We start from the raw sequence: 12,570 nt of genomic DNA on the forward strand, positions 1-12,570 counted from the left end.
GCGCCCTACCTGGCCGGTAGAACTGCGGTTTGCACTCAGCGCAGACCCTGCATTGCCTGGTAATCATCCGGACTTCCTCAAGGGAGAAGGGCAGGTTACGGGACTTGACAAAATGGAAAAATCTGGTGACACCCGGGTGACAGAGGTCGTTATGGAGGGACTGTAGCTGGTCAAGTTGGGCACTGGCACATGATCCACAGGACAGGGCGTCTGGGGGCTCATTGAGCTTCCCGGGCCGGTACATGATGTCATATCTGTAGGTGGAGAGCTCAATCCTCCACCGCAAGATCTTGTCATTCTTAATCTTGCCCTTTTGCCTGGTGTTAAACAGGAAGGCAACTGACCGCTGGTCCGTAATTAAGGTGAATCGTTGGCCCGCGAGATAATGGCGCCAGTGCCGGACGGCTTCCACGATGGCCTGGGCCTCCTTCTCGACCGAGGAGTGTCGAATCTCAGGGCCTTGTAAGGTCCGGGAAAAGAAGGCCACCGGACGGCCCCTCTGGTTAAGGGTGGCAGCTAGGGCAAAGTCAGACGCATCACTTTCCACTTGGAATGGGATGGATTCGTCCACAGCGTGCATCGCGGCCTTCGCGATGTCCGCTTTGATGTCATCGAAGGCCCGACAGGCCTCCTCCGCCAGGGGAAAAGAGGTCGATTTTAGGAGCGGACGGGCTTTATCTGCGTAACGGGGAACCCACTGGGCATAATAGGAGAAGAAGCCCAGGCATCTCCTCAGTGCTTTGAGGGTAGTAGGGAGGGGAAGCTGCATAAGGGGACGCATACGGGCTGGGTCGGGGCCAAGGACACCATTTTCTATCACGTACCCAAGGATGGCGAGGCGGCGTGTCCGGAAAACACACTTCGCCTCATTGTATGTGAGGTTCAGGAGAGTGGCCGTACGAAGGAATTTTTGTAGGTTGGCATCATGGTCCTGCAGGTCATGGCCGCAGATGGTGACGTTATCCAGATACGGGAAAGTGGCCCGTAGTCCGTGCTGGTCCACCATTTGATCCATGGCCCGTTGGAAGACTGAGACCCCATTGGTGACACCAAAGGGGACTCGGAGGAACTGGTAGAGGCGGCCATCCGCCTCAAAGGCAGTGTATGGGCGATCCTCCGAGCGGATAGGGAGCTGGTGGTAAGCCGATTTCAAATCGATCGTTGAAAAAACCCTATAGTGCGCGATGCGGTTGACTATGTCCGCGATACGGGGAAGAGGATATGCATCTAGTTGGGTATACCTGTTTATGGTCTGGCTGTAGTCAATCACCATGCGGTGTTTCTCCCCCGATTTAACTACGACCACTTGCGCCCTCCAGGGGCTGGTGCTGGCCTGGATAATCCCTTCCTGGAGCAAACGTTGTACCTCGGACCGAATGAAGGCCCGGTCATCCGCACTATAGCGCCTACTCTTGGTGGCTATAGGCCTACAATCCGGGGTGAGGTTATCAAATAACGGGGGGGGGGGGTGATCTTGAGGGTCGAGAGACTGCAGGTGGTGCGCGAGGGGCGCTGCCGTGACGGCGCCTTGCAGACGGAGAGCGGGGGATAAGGGCCATCGTACTGCAGGATGACGCTTCTATGATGGCTGAGGAAATCTAACCCCAGCAGTACAGCTGCGCAGAGTCGCGGCAGCATGAGGAGCCGAAAACGCTCGTAGACTGTGCCCTGTACCGTCAGCGTCACCAAGCAGCACCCGAGGACCTCCACTGAGTGAGAATTCGAGGCCATGGAGATGGTCTGGCTCCAGGGTCGCACGGGAAGGGCATATTGACGCACTGTGCGAGGGTGTATAAAACTTTCCGTGCTCCCACAGTCAAACAGGCAGTTTTCTGCATAACCATTTACCTTGATCTCCATTATGGACTTGGAGAGTTGATGTGGCTGCGACTGGTCCAGGCAAATCGATGCCACTGTTGAATTAAAGAAGAATCCATCTTCGTCGCCGTCTGATGACGTCACGGATGAAGCTTCCTGCTCAGCTTGCCTTGATGCCAGTCTCAAAGATGGTGACTCCCGCACTTCCGGTGACCGCATCAAAGATGGCGATTCCCGCACTTCCGGTGACCGCATCAAAGATGGCGATTCGCGCGCAGCCACCGCCTGCATCAAAGATGGCCGCGCCCTCGGAGCACACATGGCTCCACGAGTCCTCAGAAGCGGCTTTGCTCGGCAGACTCCAACAAAGTGGCCTAGCTTACCGCATCCGGAGCAAATCGCGTCCTTTGCCGGGCAGTGACGCCGAGGGTGCTTAGGGAGGCCACAAAAGTAACATTTGGGCCCTGCTGGAGCAGCCGTCGCAGTGGAGCCGTCGGTGGAACGGGATCCAAGGTAAGACCCGAGATTATGGGAGGCTGCTTCTAGCGTTTCAGCCATCGTGGCCGTTTTCCGGAGGTCTAGGTCATCTTGTTCCAGCAGACGCTGCTGGATGTATGTAGACTCAATGCCCGCAACGTAGGCGTCGCGGATCAGATCCTCCGTGTTCTGAGCTGCTGAAACAGCCTTACAGTCGCATGCTCGGGCGAGGACTCGCAGGGCGCGCAGAAATTGGGCGCACGATTCTCCTGGCTGCTGTTTGCGGGTAGTTAGGAGGTGTCTGGCGTAAACCACGTTAGGGCTCTTTTGGAACTGCTCTTTTAGGAGTTCGATAGCGTCCGCGTAAGTAGCAGCGTCCTGGAAGATTCCATAGACAGTTTCGCTTACCCGGGCGCGGAGCACGTGGAGTTTAGCAGCGTCGGTGTCGATGGCCGTAGCGGTGTCGACGAATGCTTCGAAGCAGTCCAACCAATGATCAAATTTATCAGAGGCTCCAACCTCTTGAGGGTCTAATGCTAACTTGTCGGGTTTTAGAAACTGCTCCATACTAGTAACTGTTGTGAATAAAATTGATGCGCTATCAATAAGGCGAAAGACTACCGATATGCCAATATAAGTGTAGGCTTTTATTCACAACAGAATCAGGAGCAGATCCCAACAATTAACCGACCTGGACTGAACAAGGGGGAGGAGACAGCCACCTTTATACTAGGTGCTGAGGGGAGGAACCAAACTGGAAGGGGATGTGTCCAGGTATGACAAACACACACAACAGTGGTCCATATAGGACAAAGGCACAACTGAGGTCCACCACAGTCACCAAGGTTGCTTCAACAGCACCCTCCAACCCTGCGAACCCTACCAGCTAAAAGGGCAAAGGGCAGCAAATGCATGGGAGCAGCGCCAAATGCAAGTTGCCTTCCACTCCACAACCCCTGGCTTGTGCCTTCACTGTGGCTGGGTAAAAACCCTGCAGTTCCCTCGCTAACAGCACCCCACATGGTTCAAAAACACAGCAGCCCCGCCACCTTCTCAAGGGCAATTAGGGATGGGCAAACACCTACAAGATGCGGTGCAACAAGTATCCTTTTACAGCACCTTCCAAACCCCATGCCACCTAGATTGACAAGAGCAGCAGCAGATATCTGGGAACACCACCACCTGCAAATTCCCCTCCAAGCCACTCACCATCGGACTTGGAAATATATCCTTCACTGTCACTGTGTCAAACTCCTGGAACTCCCTCCCTAACAGCACAGTGGGTGGTGTATCTACACCACAGGGGGACTGCAGCGGTTCAAGAAGGCAGCTCGCCACCACCTTCTCGAGGGCAATTCGGAATGGGTGATAAATGCTGGCCTAGCCAGTGACGCCCACATTCTGTGAACAAATAAATTCACAAAAATACTAAATTACCCCAAAAGCACACTCAGCATTCAATTTAAACACAAGGAACTAGAAGACAATATTATCTCTCTGTCAGAACCCTAATGACAGACTCACTGTAGCTACTGTTGCCAGAACATTGACAGATTTGATATTGCCCTTAAATTGGGCACCTCCTCTTTGATGTCCTATCATTTTTCTTTGTCACTTGAGCGTTTGCAAAAGAAGTGGGATGCCTGTACACCAGTGATCCATTGACATACATGCAGACATACAGAGCTCTTATGAGCAGTCTTGAAAAGGCATTCAAAGAAAAGGAAATATATTAAATTGTCAGCCAAGATGTGCATGCAGGCAAAAATCAATAAGGGATGGACCCAGTTTGCAGTTGGCAGTGGGAGTAACCTGTCTGTAATTGTGCTTGAGCTGTTGATCTGAAAAACAAACATTAGATTTCCTTGGAAGTTGCGCAGAGCTAAGCAACAACTACAGCCTCATGGAGCTAGTGTTCTCAAATATTAAAGAATTTATCTTCAGCTGCAATGTACACGGACATTCTGGGCTTGGAGGGTTTTGGATAATTATACCCAGATGTATATAAACTGTTGTTTCATTACATTCTCAGCTACAGCTTTCAAGCTCGGGAAGGAGGGCATGGCCTCCTCCTGTCAGCTTGGATCTTGTTTGTCCCTCACATGATTGGACCTAATTTGAATTGGCTTTTTTGATTCAAATTAAAGGACCGAAAGGTACCAATAAAAAAAAGGTTCTACCTAAATGTAAGTTTGTGTTGTTGTAGCACAGAGTCCTGATTGTGGAGAAACATTCTGTAATTCTTCATTTGGATGGAGAATTTGGGGTGAGATTCTTCGGACTCCCAGCCGTGTGTTTCCCGCCAGCGGGAAGTGGCGCGTTGCTTGCTAGAGACAGGATTCATTGGTCCCACTGCTGTCAATGGGAATTCCCATTGACGTCACCCCACGCCGGCGGGGATGCGCTGCCAGCAGGCCCGGAGAATCCCGCTGGTGTGAACGGTCGGAGAATTCCGGCCTTTGTCTTTCATCAGTATATAAACCCGTGCCTTCTGTACCACAGTTACATTTGATGTTGAAATAGTGCTCCAAACATTTACCTTTCACATGAAAGGGCTTCTTGTTGGGTCCATGACTCCTTCACTCCATCAATTCCAATCATCCGAACTAAATATGAACAATTCACATAATGATATATTATTTAAACAATTGAAACTGATGGAGGGTGTGCAGACATAAGGTATGATTAATTTAATCACAATTACTTCCAAAGTGTCTTCATGCACATTTTTTTATGAGCATACAAGGGATCTAAGACAGCAGTGAAAGTATCAAATAAACCGAAAGTGCTGGAAATACTCAGCAGGTCAGGTAGCAGCTGGGGAGAGAGAAACGGAGTTAACATTTCATGACCGGGTGGAAGTGAGGAGTGACTAAATAACAAAAGGGACGATGGTACAAAAAAAAAGTGGGTGTTAACCTGAGAAGAAGAGATAAAGCTGGTTCCAGAGGATCTAAAAATAATAAAAGCAGAATAATTGCCAGCAACTACTGATTTGAAAAAATGGGAGCAGTGGTTATGATCTGAGATTGTTGGAATTGTATGTTGAATGTTGATACCTAGAAGGTGATTGATCGTATTCATACTCTTTGTAAGACTAACTCAGCCAGTCCCACTTTCTCCTTTCAATGCTATTTTTCTCTTCAGGTGTTTATCCAATTGCTTCTTGAAAACTACCATTGAATTGGTCTCCAGCACACTCCAGTGCATTCCAGGTATCCTGCTGGGTGTAAGAGCTTTTCCTCATGCCCTTGTTGGTCCTTTTGCTCATCACCTTTAATAGGAGTGTTCTTGCTCTTAAGCCTCCCCTCAATGGGAACAATATCCTTCCAGTTACTCTGCCGGGACCGGACATGACTTTCAACACTTCCATTAAATCTCCTCTTCTCCAAGGAGAACAACCCAACAGCTTCTCTAGTCTCTCCATGCAACTCCAGTCGCTCATCACTGGAACCAGTCTTGCCATTTTTTTCTGCACCCTCTCTATGGCCTTCACATCCTTCCTAAAGTGCAGTGTCCACAATTGGATGCAATACTCCTGTTGAGGCCAACCCAGTGTTTTATGAAGATTCGTTATATCTTACTTGTTTCTGTACTCCATGTCTCTATTTATAAAGTAAGAAGTCTCACAACACCAGGTTAAAGTCCAACAGGTTTATTTGGTAGCAAATACCATAAGCTTTCGGAGCGCTGCTCCTTCGTCAGATGGAGTGGAAATGTGCTCTCAAACAGTGCACAGAGACACAAAATCAAGTTACAGAATACTGATTAGAATGCGAATCCCTACAGCCAGCCAGGTCTTAAAGATACAGACAGTCCAACGCCGGCATCTCCACATCATGTCTATTTATAAAGACCAGGATGCAGTGTGTTCTTTTGACCACTTGCCCAGTCATCTTCAATAATTTGTGCACATATATCCCCAGGTCTCTCTGTTCCAGCACCTGCTTTGGAATTGTATCCATTTTGTATTGCCTCTTCTTGTTTGTCCTACCAAAATGTATTTCTTCTACTTCTCTGCACTGAATTTCATCTGCCACGTGTTCGCCCTTTCCACCAGTCTATGTCCTCTTGAAATCCATCACTATCCTCTTCATAGTTCATTGCTTTGTGTTACCTGCAAATATTAAAATCATGGCTTGCACACCTAAATCGAAGTCATTAATACACATGAAGAAAAGCAATGGTTCTAATGTCAACCTCTGGGGGAAGTCCACTGTGTATCTTCCTTCAGTTCGATAAAACAACCATTCTCCGGAATAAAGGCAAAATATTACAGATACCGGAATCTGAAACTAAAAGAGAAAATGCTGGAAAATCTCAGCAGGCCTGACAGCGTCTGTGGAGAGAGAATAGAAAGAAGTCTCACAACACCAGGTTAAAGTCCAACAGGTTTATTTGGTAGCAAATACCATAAGCTTTCGGAGCAATGCTCCTTCGAAGGAGCATTGCTCCGAAAGCTTATGGTATTTGCTACCAAATAAACCTGTTGGGCTTTAACCTGGTGTTGTGAGACTTCTTACTGTGCTTACCCCAGTCCAACGCCAGCATCTCCACATCGAGAGAGAATAGAGCCAATGCTTCAAGTCTGGATGACCCTTCGTCAGAGCAGACTCAACGTTAGCTCTATTCTCTCTCTCCACAGATGCTGTCAGACCTGCTGAGATTTTCCAGCACTTTCTGTTTTTGTATTCACCAGAATGTTCTGCTTCGTTCACTCAGTCAACTTCATATCCATGCTGTCACTTTCCTTTTTAAGCCATGGCCTTCAACTTTGCTGGCTAGCCTGTTATGTGTAGGTTTATCAAACACCTTTTGGACGTCCATATGCACCATGTTGACCAAATTATCCTCATCAATCATCTCCGTTACCTCATCAAAAAACTCAATCAAGTTACACACAATTTTTCTTGAACAAATCTATGCTTGCTCTAAGCAACACTTATCCAAGCGACTGTTAATTTTGTCTCAGTTTATCATCTCTAAAAGCTTTTCCACCATTGAGGTTAAACTGATTGGCCTCAATGTTGTTTTAAAGGGATTAGTCTTCCCTTTAAAGGTCTAATTCTGTTCACCCACATCATTTAGTTTAGTGATAATCTGGCTAACAGGTTATTGCCTCTCCAAATGTATGCTTTGTAGTCTGTACGCACATTCCATACTTTACTGGCAGATTAATGGGCCACATTCACTTCTTGCTCATTGCTGATCAATTCATCTAAATGGGGAGAATGAGCAGTCCATTATTCACAGAGTCCAGGCAGTACAAATGCTCCGTAGAAAATCTGCAAAGTCCACACCTGCTTTCGCTGAAATTCCTCTACCTTTGATTGAAGTCAAAGTTCAGCTTTCAGTAAGAAAAGGTAAAATTAGCTGGAATCTGTTAGACGGGATCTTCCAGCCAGAATTGTGTACCACTTTTAAATGCATTGAAGGTTTCTTCCTCTAACACCCTTTAGGGCAGTGAGTTTCAACACGCATCAACCATCTGGGTGAAAAGAAAATACTCAACTCCCCTTTAATCCCTTTATAAAATACTTGAGGTCTGTAATAAAAACACAAAATGGTGGAGGTAACCAGCAGGTCGGACAGCATCTGTGGAGAGAAACGATTAACATCTCAGGCCTGTGATCTTTCATCAGAGCATTCTGCTTTTCTATTTTCCCAACTATAGCGTATAACCTCACATATCCCCACAGTAACCTACAATAGCTCAGCCTATCCGTATCCCTTTGCAGCCTCTTTGGGCTGAATGTTCCTGATTGAGTCTAAAGTCTTGATATCAGTCTCAATTCCAGGTCAGGTATCCAGAATAGCACTTGATACTTGGCCTGGTACTTGGCGCCTGGTACTTGGCGTCTGGTACTTGGCACCTGGTGTTTGGTTCCTGGTGTTCCCGAGTGGACACCTAATCGTGCCTGATTAGCTATTCATCACTTCCTGAAGGAAGCAGGACCTGTAAGTAAAGTGATTGAGAAGAGATACGTGTTACAAGGAAAGATGTGCATGATATAATCAAGGTTGAGACCAATGGAATTTTGGATTCTATAGATTGGTCAGTCTCCTTCCCCAGATATTTGATATATTGTATTAGGGCAGGAAATATTTTTGGCTGCATTCATTTCTTTTCTGTGCTGACACCAATCTTTCCTTCTGTAGTCTCCAGTATTGATGGGAAATTGTGGAAAAACAATTTTATAATTACCAAGGTGATAACTGTAAGTCCCCCCTGTAGATTCTCAAAGTGGTTTTAATACTGTGTATTCAGAACCCAGGGGAAGTTTTGACATTCTCAGTACACCTCAGAGATTAATAGTTCTGCACTGAAATAATAATTTACTGGTAATTTTCCTTTCCTTATTACAAATATGGATTACTTGTGCTTAAAATAGAAGCATCGCCTTCAAGGTGTACCTTTGATGCTTGCTTTTATATATGGCTGAACAAATTTCCTGCAGCAATACCCTGTAGACAGAAGGAGAATGCAAAGTCTCCAGACCAATAAAATTCTGCTGACGCCAGCAACTTCAGTGGGCTGACTAGTCTTCCTATGGCAAAGCAGGTCATTTAAGATCAGCTAATGTTACAGTGTAGGAAGTTCTCTGCTGCAATCATGGACAATTCATAGAGAAGGCCCCGCCACAATCCCTGATTCCTCTCCACTTCCTCTCTCTGCTCCCCACTCCTGTTCTGACCATCCCATTCTGTTCCCTCCCCCTACTGCACCCTCCCACTCCGCCTCTTCTCTTTTCCCCCTGGCCCTCCTTTTGCTCCCAATTCCTGCTGCCTCTCCACACTCATGTTCCCTCCTGCCCAGTCATGCACCCTCCCCCATTCTCCATTTCCCCTTATTCCCCCTCTCTCCCCCACTCCCTTGCTCCCTTTGGGTTTGAAGCTGCAAACTCTTTGATTGCCCTGCCCCTTGCACATAAATGGCAGTGGGTGGCACAGGGTCTGGATCCTGGCTGTATTTTCCTCTTGTCCACTCCACTTCCCAGGCCCTGGCATTGTGTCCTGTGAAGAGGTGATGAAAATCCAAATTATCCAAGTGAAGTGAGAGGACTTGATTGAAACCTTCTCTCCCTCCAAGGTAGTCTCAGCAGTTAATTTCTTCAAGCCCTGGAGACAGTCAGTGCCAGCCTTATTACCGTCCCTTTTGGCTGCACTGGTCTCTTCCCCTTCATCTTACACTGCAGTAACAGAAAATTAGCAGGAGAACTGAGGCACTCATTGAGTTTTGACGTTGTAATATTAGAGTTGGCAACCTCTGTTGGACATGCGGCTGGACGTTCCATCACTTGCTCTCTCACCTCCAGTGATCCTGATCAATCGAACAGCCTTTCTCCCCCATTTCAAATATTTTTACACCAAATAAACTAATGTGTTCCATAACTCTTTCAAATGCCTCACTGATTTCCCCTTCAGACTGCTTGCAGCAGTGCCCCACAGATCAACCTCCAAACTCCAGGACAAACCTGGAGGGTTGGCAACCCTGAGGATGGTTGGTGGCTTCGACAAGAAATGATAAAGAGTAACCCACAGGAAAGTGCTGTGTAGCACAAATGTTTAGGGTGATGCACATTAATAACCATCCCCTTTTCTTCTTAAATACAGCTGTATATAGCCACAAGCCAGAGTTGCCGCAGTACCACACCAGCCTCTTCCCACAGACCATGGTCTTCACGGACGCCAGCAACTTCAGCGGGCTGACCAGTCTTCCTATGGCAAAGCAGGTAATTAATGATGCAAAGCATCTTTCTGTCTGTTTGTATCAGGAGCCGGTGGGAGCAGGTCAGGCATCATCTGTGGAGAGAGCAACAGAGTTAATCTCTTACATCGACAAAAGCATTTTCTGTTTTTGATTCCAGCAAATATTAGTTGATTGTCAATTGAAATTTTTATAACAGTGCAGGAAAGTTGCTCGCTAGTTGCTCCAGAATGAATCTGGATGGCACGGTGGCACAGTGGTTAGCGCTGCTGCCTCACAGCGCCAGGGACCCGGGTTCAATTCCTGCCTTGGGTGACTGTCAGTGTAGAGTCTGCACGTCCTCCCCATGTCTGCGTGGGTTTCCTCCGGGTGCTCCGGTTTCATCCCACACTCCAGTGATGTGAGGGTTAGGTTGACTGGCCATGCTAAATTGTCCCCTAGTGTCAGGGGGATTAGCAGGGTAAATAGTTGTGGTCATGGGGATAGGGCCTGGGTGGGATTGTTGTCGGTGCAGGCTCGATGGGCTGAATGGCCTCCTTCTGCACTGTAAGAATTCTATGATTCTATGAATATCATTTTGGAGGCAACATCAAATGAAAGACCACTAAAGAGCACTGTGGTCATTTATAAACTATAACTGGAATATTTCAGGGTCTGAGGTGGTCACTGCGTGCTCTCTACCCTTCCAAGAACCACGTGCAGTATGCTCCCTGACTCTGCTAAACAGATTACCAAAGTACTTCAAGCCTGAGGATGGCTGGTGGCTTCACCAGACATCACCGGTGAATGAAAAATTGCATTGAAATGTGTCTGCTCATCCAGTACAAACTAGACGATGCCGATAAACTTCATGGAACTGCAGGCAGATTTCCCAGGGGAAAGTCCAACTGTCTGCACTAAACAATAACAAAATTTAAAAAAACAGGAACAAAGCCAAGATTCAGTGGGTGATGAATGAGTCCAAGTTAGAAACCTCCATCAGTGCAGGCTCCACTTAGCATCCTACCAATTCACACGGCACTTAATGATTGCTTAAACCTGGTGATGTGTGAGGAAAAAATGTCAACTACTTCGATCCTACGCAGGGAAATAGTCCATCCGATAATTTTATCCTTTCAGTAGTCAAACTATTCATTTCATTGAGTGTACATTCATGGGAAAACTGCCAGTTTTGCCTTTGTGCTATTACGATCTTCTTCACTAACAGGTGAGGATCACTAACTGCTCTCTAACATGGCCCTATATTACATGGTCTTCTGCCTCAACCCAAACAAACCAACCTTCCATTCCCATTTTTACAACCGGTAAGGCTTCAAAGAAAGCGAATAAAACATTTCCTTTAATGGTTTATTGCCCTGTTTGCCCTCATTATTGTCCAGGGCGTTAATTTTTAATCCTTGGCGAACTCAGGATAATCCTCAACGAATGGTGACTCCAAATGGGGTTATTGATACAAGGAGTATTCATTTTTTTGGAGTTTTCTGCAATTACTCAATAAAACCTCTCTGCCTCGCCACCTCTATCCTCTCCTTTCAGACCTTCCACTCTTCCTCCCATCCCCCCACTTTCTGAATGACTCCTTTTTTGTAGTAATCTTTTCCCAATTACTCTCCAGGGAAAGACCCTTTGATATTTTACTCTGTTAAAGGTTTAATATCAATGCAAATTGCTGTTGCTAAAAAGTCAACATCTCCTGTTTTACTGTCGATGAAAAAAAGACCCAAGGTCCATCTGGTTCACCTTCGACCATCCTGACAGTCTCTTACTGTAACAGAAATGGAGTCATTGATGAATGATAGTAATCAAACTCCAAGTCAGGATTGTATGTGGCATGGAGGAGGACCTCCAGGTGGTGGTGTCCCCGTGCATCTGTTGGTAGATGCTGTCGAAGGAGACCTGGTGAGTTGCTGCAGTGCATCTTATAGATGGTACACAGGGCTGTGACTGTGTCAGTGGTGGAGGGAGTGGATTTTGGAGTTGGTGGATAGGGTGCTGATCAAGTGGGCTTCTTTGTCCTGGATGGGGGTATCAAGCTTCTTGAGTGTTGTTGGAGCTGCATTCGTCCAGTCAAGTGGAGAGCATTCCATCACACTCCTGACTTGTGTGTTGCAGGTGGTGGACAGGCTTTGGGGAGTCAAGAGGTGAGTTACTTCCTGCAGAATTCCCAACCTTCTGTTGTAGCCACAGTATTTATATGGCTGGTCCAGTTCAGTTTTTGGTCAGTGGTAACCCCCTAGGACGCTGATAGGTGCACTGTGCAAACCTGAAGGACTCCCGGGGTTTATAAGCGTTCCAGGCTGATCTCGGGTGAGACAATGGTAGTAATAAGGACTAAGAACTGGGGCTGGCTTCCTACATTTGTAACTACCCGGCTATGATATGCTCATGGTTAAGGAGCCTGTTGACATTCATTGTTTCAGCTTACATATTAAGAATGGCCAGATCAGTATGTTGTTAAAGTCATAGTCATAGAGGTTTACAGCATGGAAACAGGCCCTTCTGCCCAACTTGTCCATGCTGCCCCTTTTTTAACCACTAAACTAAGGAGCTATGAACCTGTACCCCTA

The 12,570-nt window shown here is 47.0% G+C and overlaps 1 protein-coding gene across 2 annotated transcripts in view; it reads left to right on the forward strand.

The window, feature by feature from the left end:
* Window positions 1–12,570, forward strand: part of LOC144502721 (hepatocyte nuclear factor 1-alpha-like) — a 204,780-nt gene that overhangs the window by 162,969 nt on the left and 29,241 nt on the right. For both annotated transcript variants that reach the window (XM_078226962.1, XM_078226961.1), the window contains exon 8: window positions 9,910–10,028. In XM_078226962.1, the coding sequence (XP_078083088.1) occupies window positions 9,910–10,028 (119 nt within the window). The remainder of the gene's footprint in view (window positions 1–9,909; window positions 10,029–12,570) is intronic.

Source organism: Mustelus asterias, chromosome 13 (genome assembly GCF_964213995.1).
Source record: "Mustelus asterias chromosome 13, sMusAst1.hap1.1, whole genome shotgun sequence".
Taxonomy (NCBI): Eukaryota; Metazoa; Chordata; class Chondrichthyes; order Carcharhiniformes; family Triakidae; genus Mustelus; species Mustelus asterias.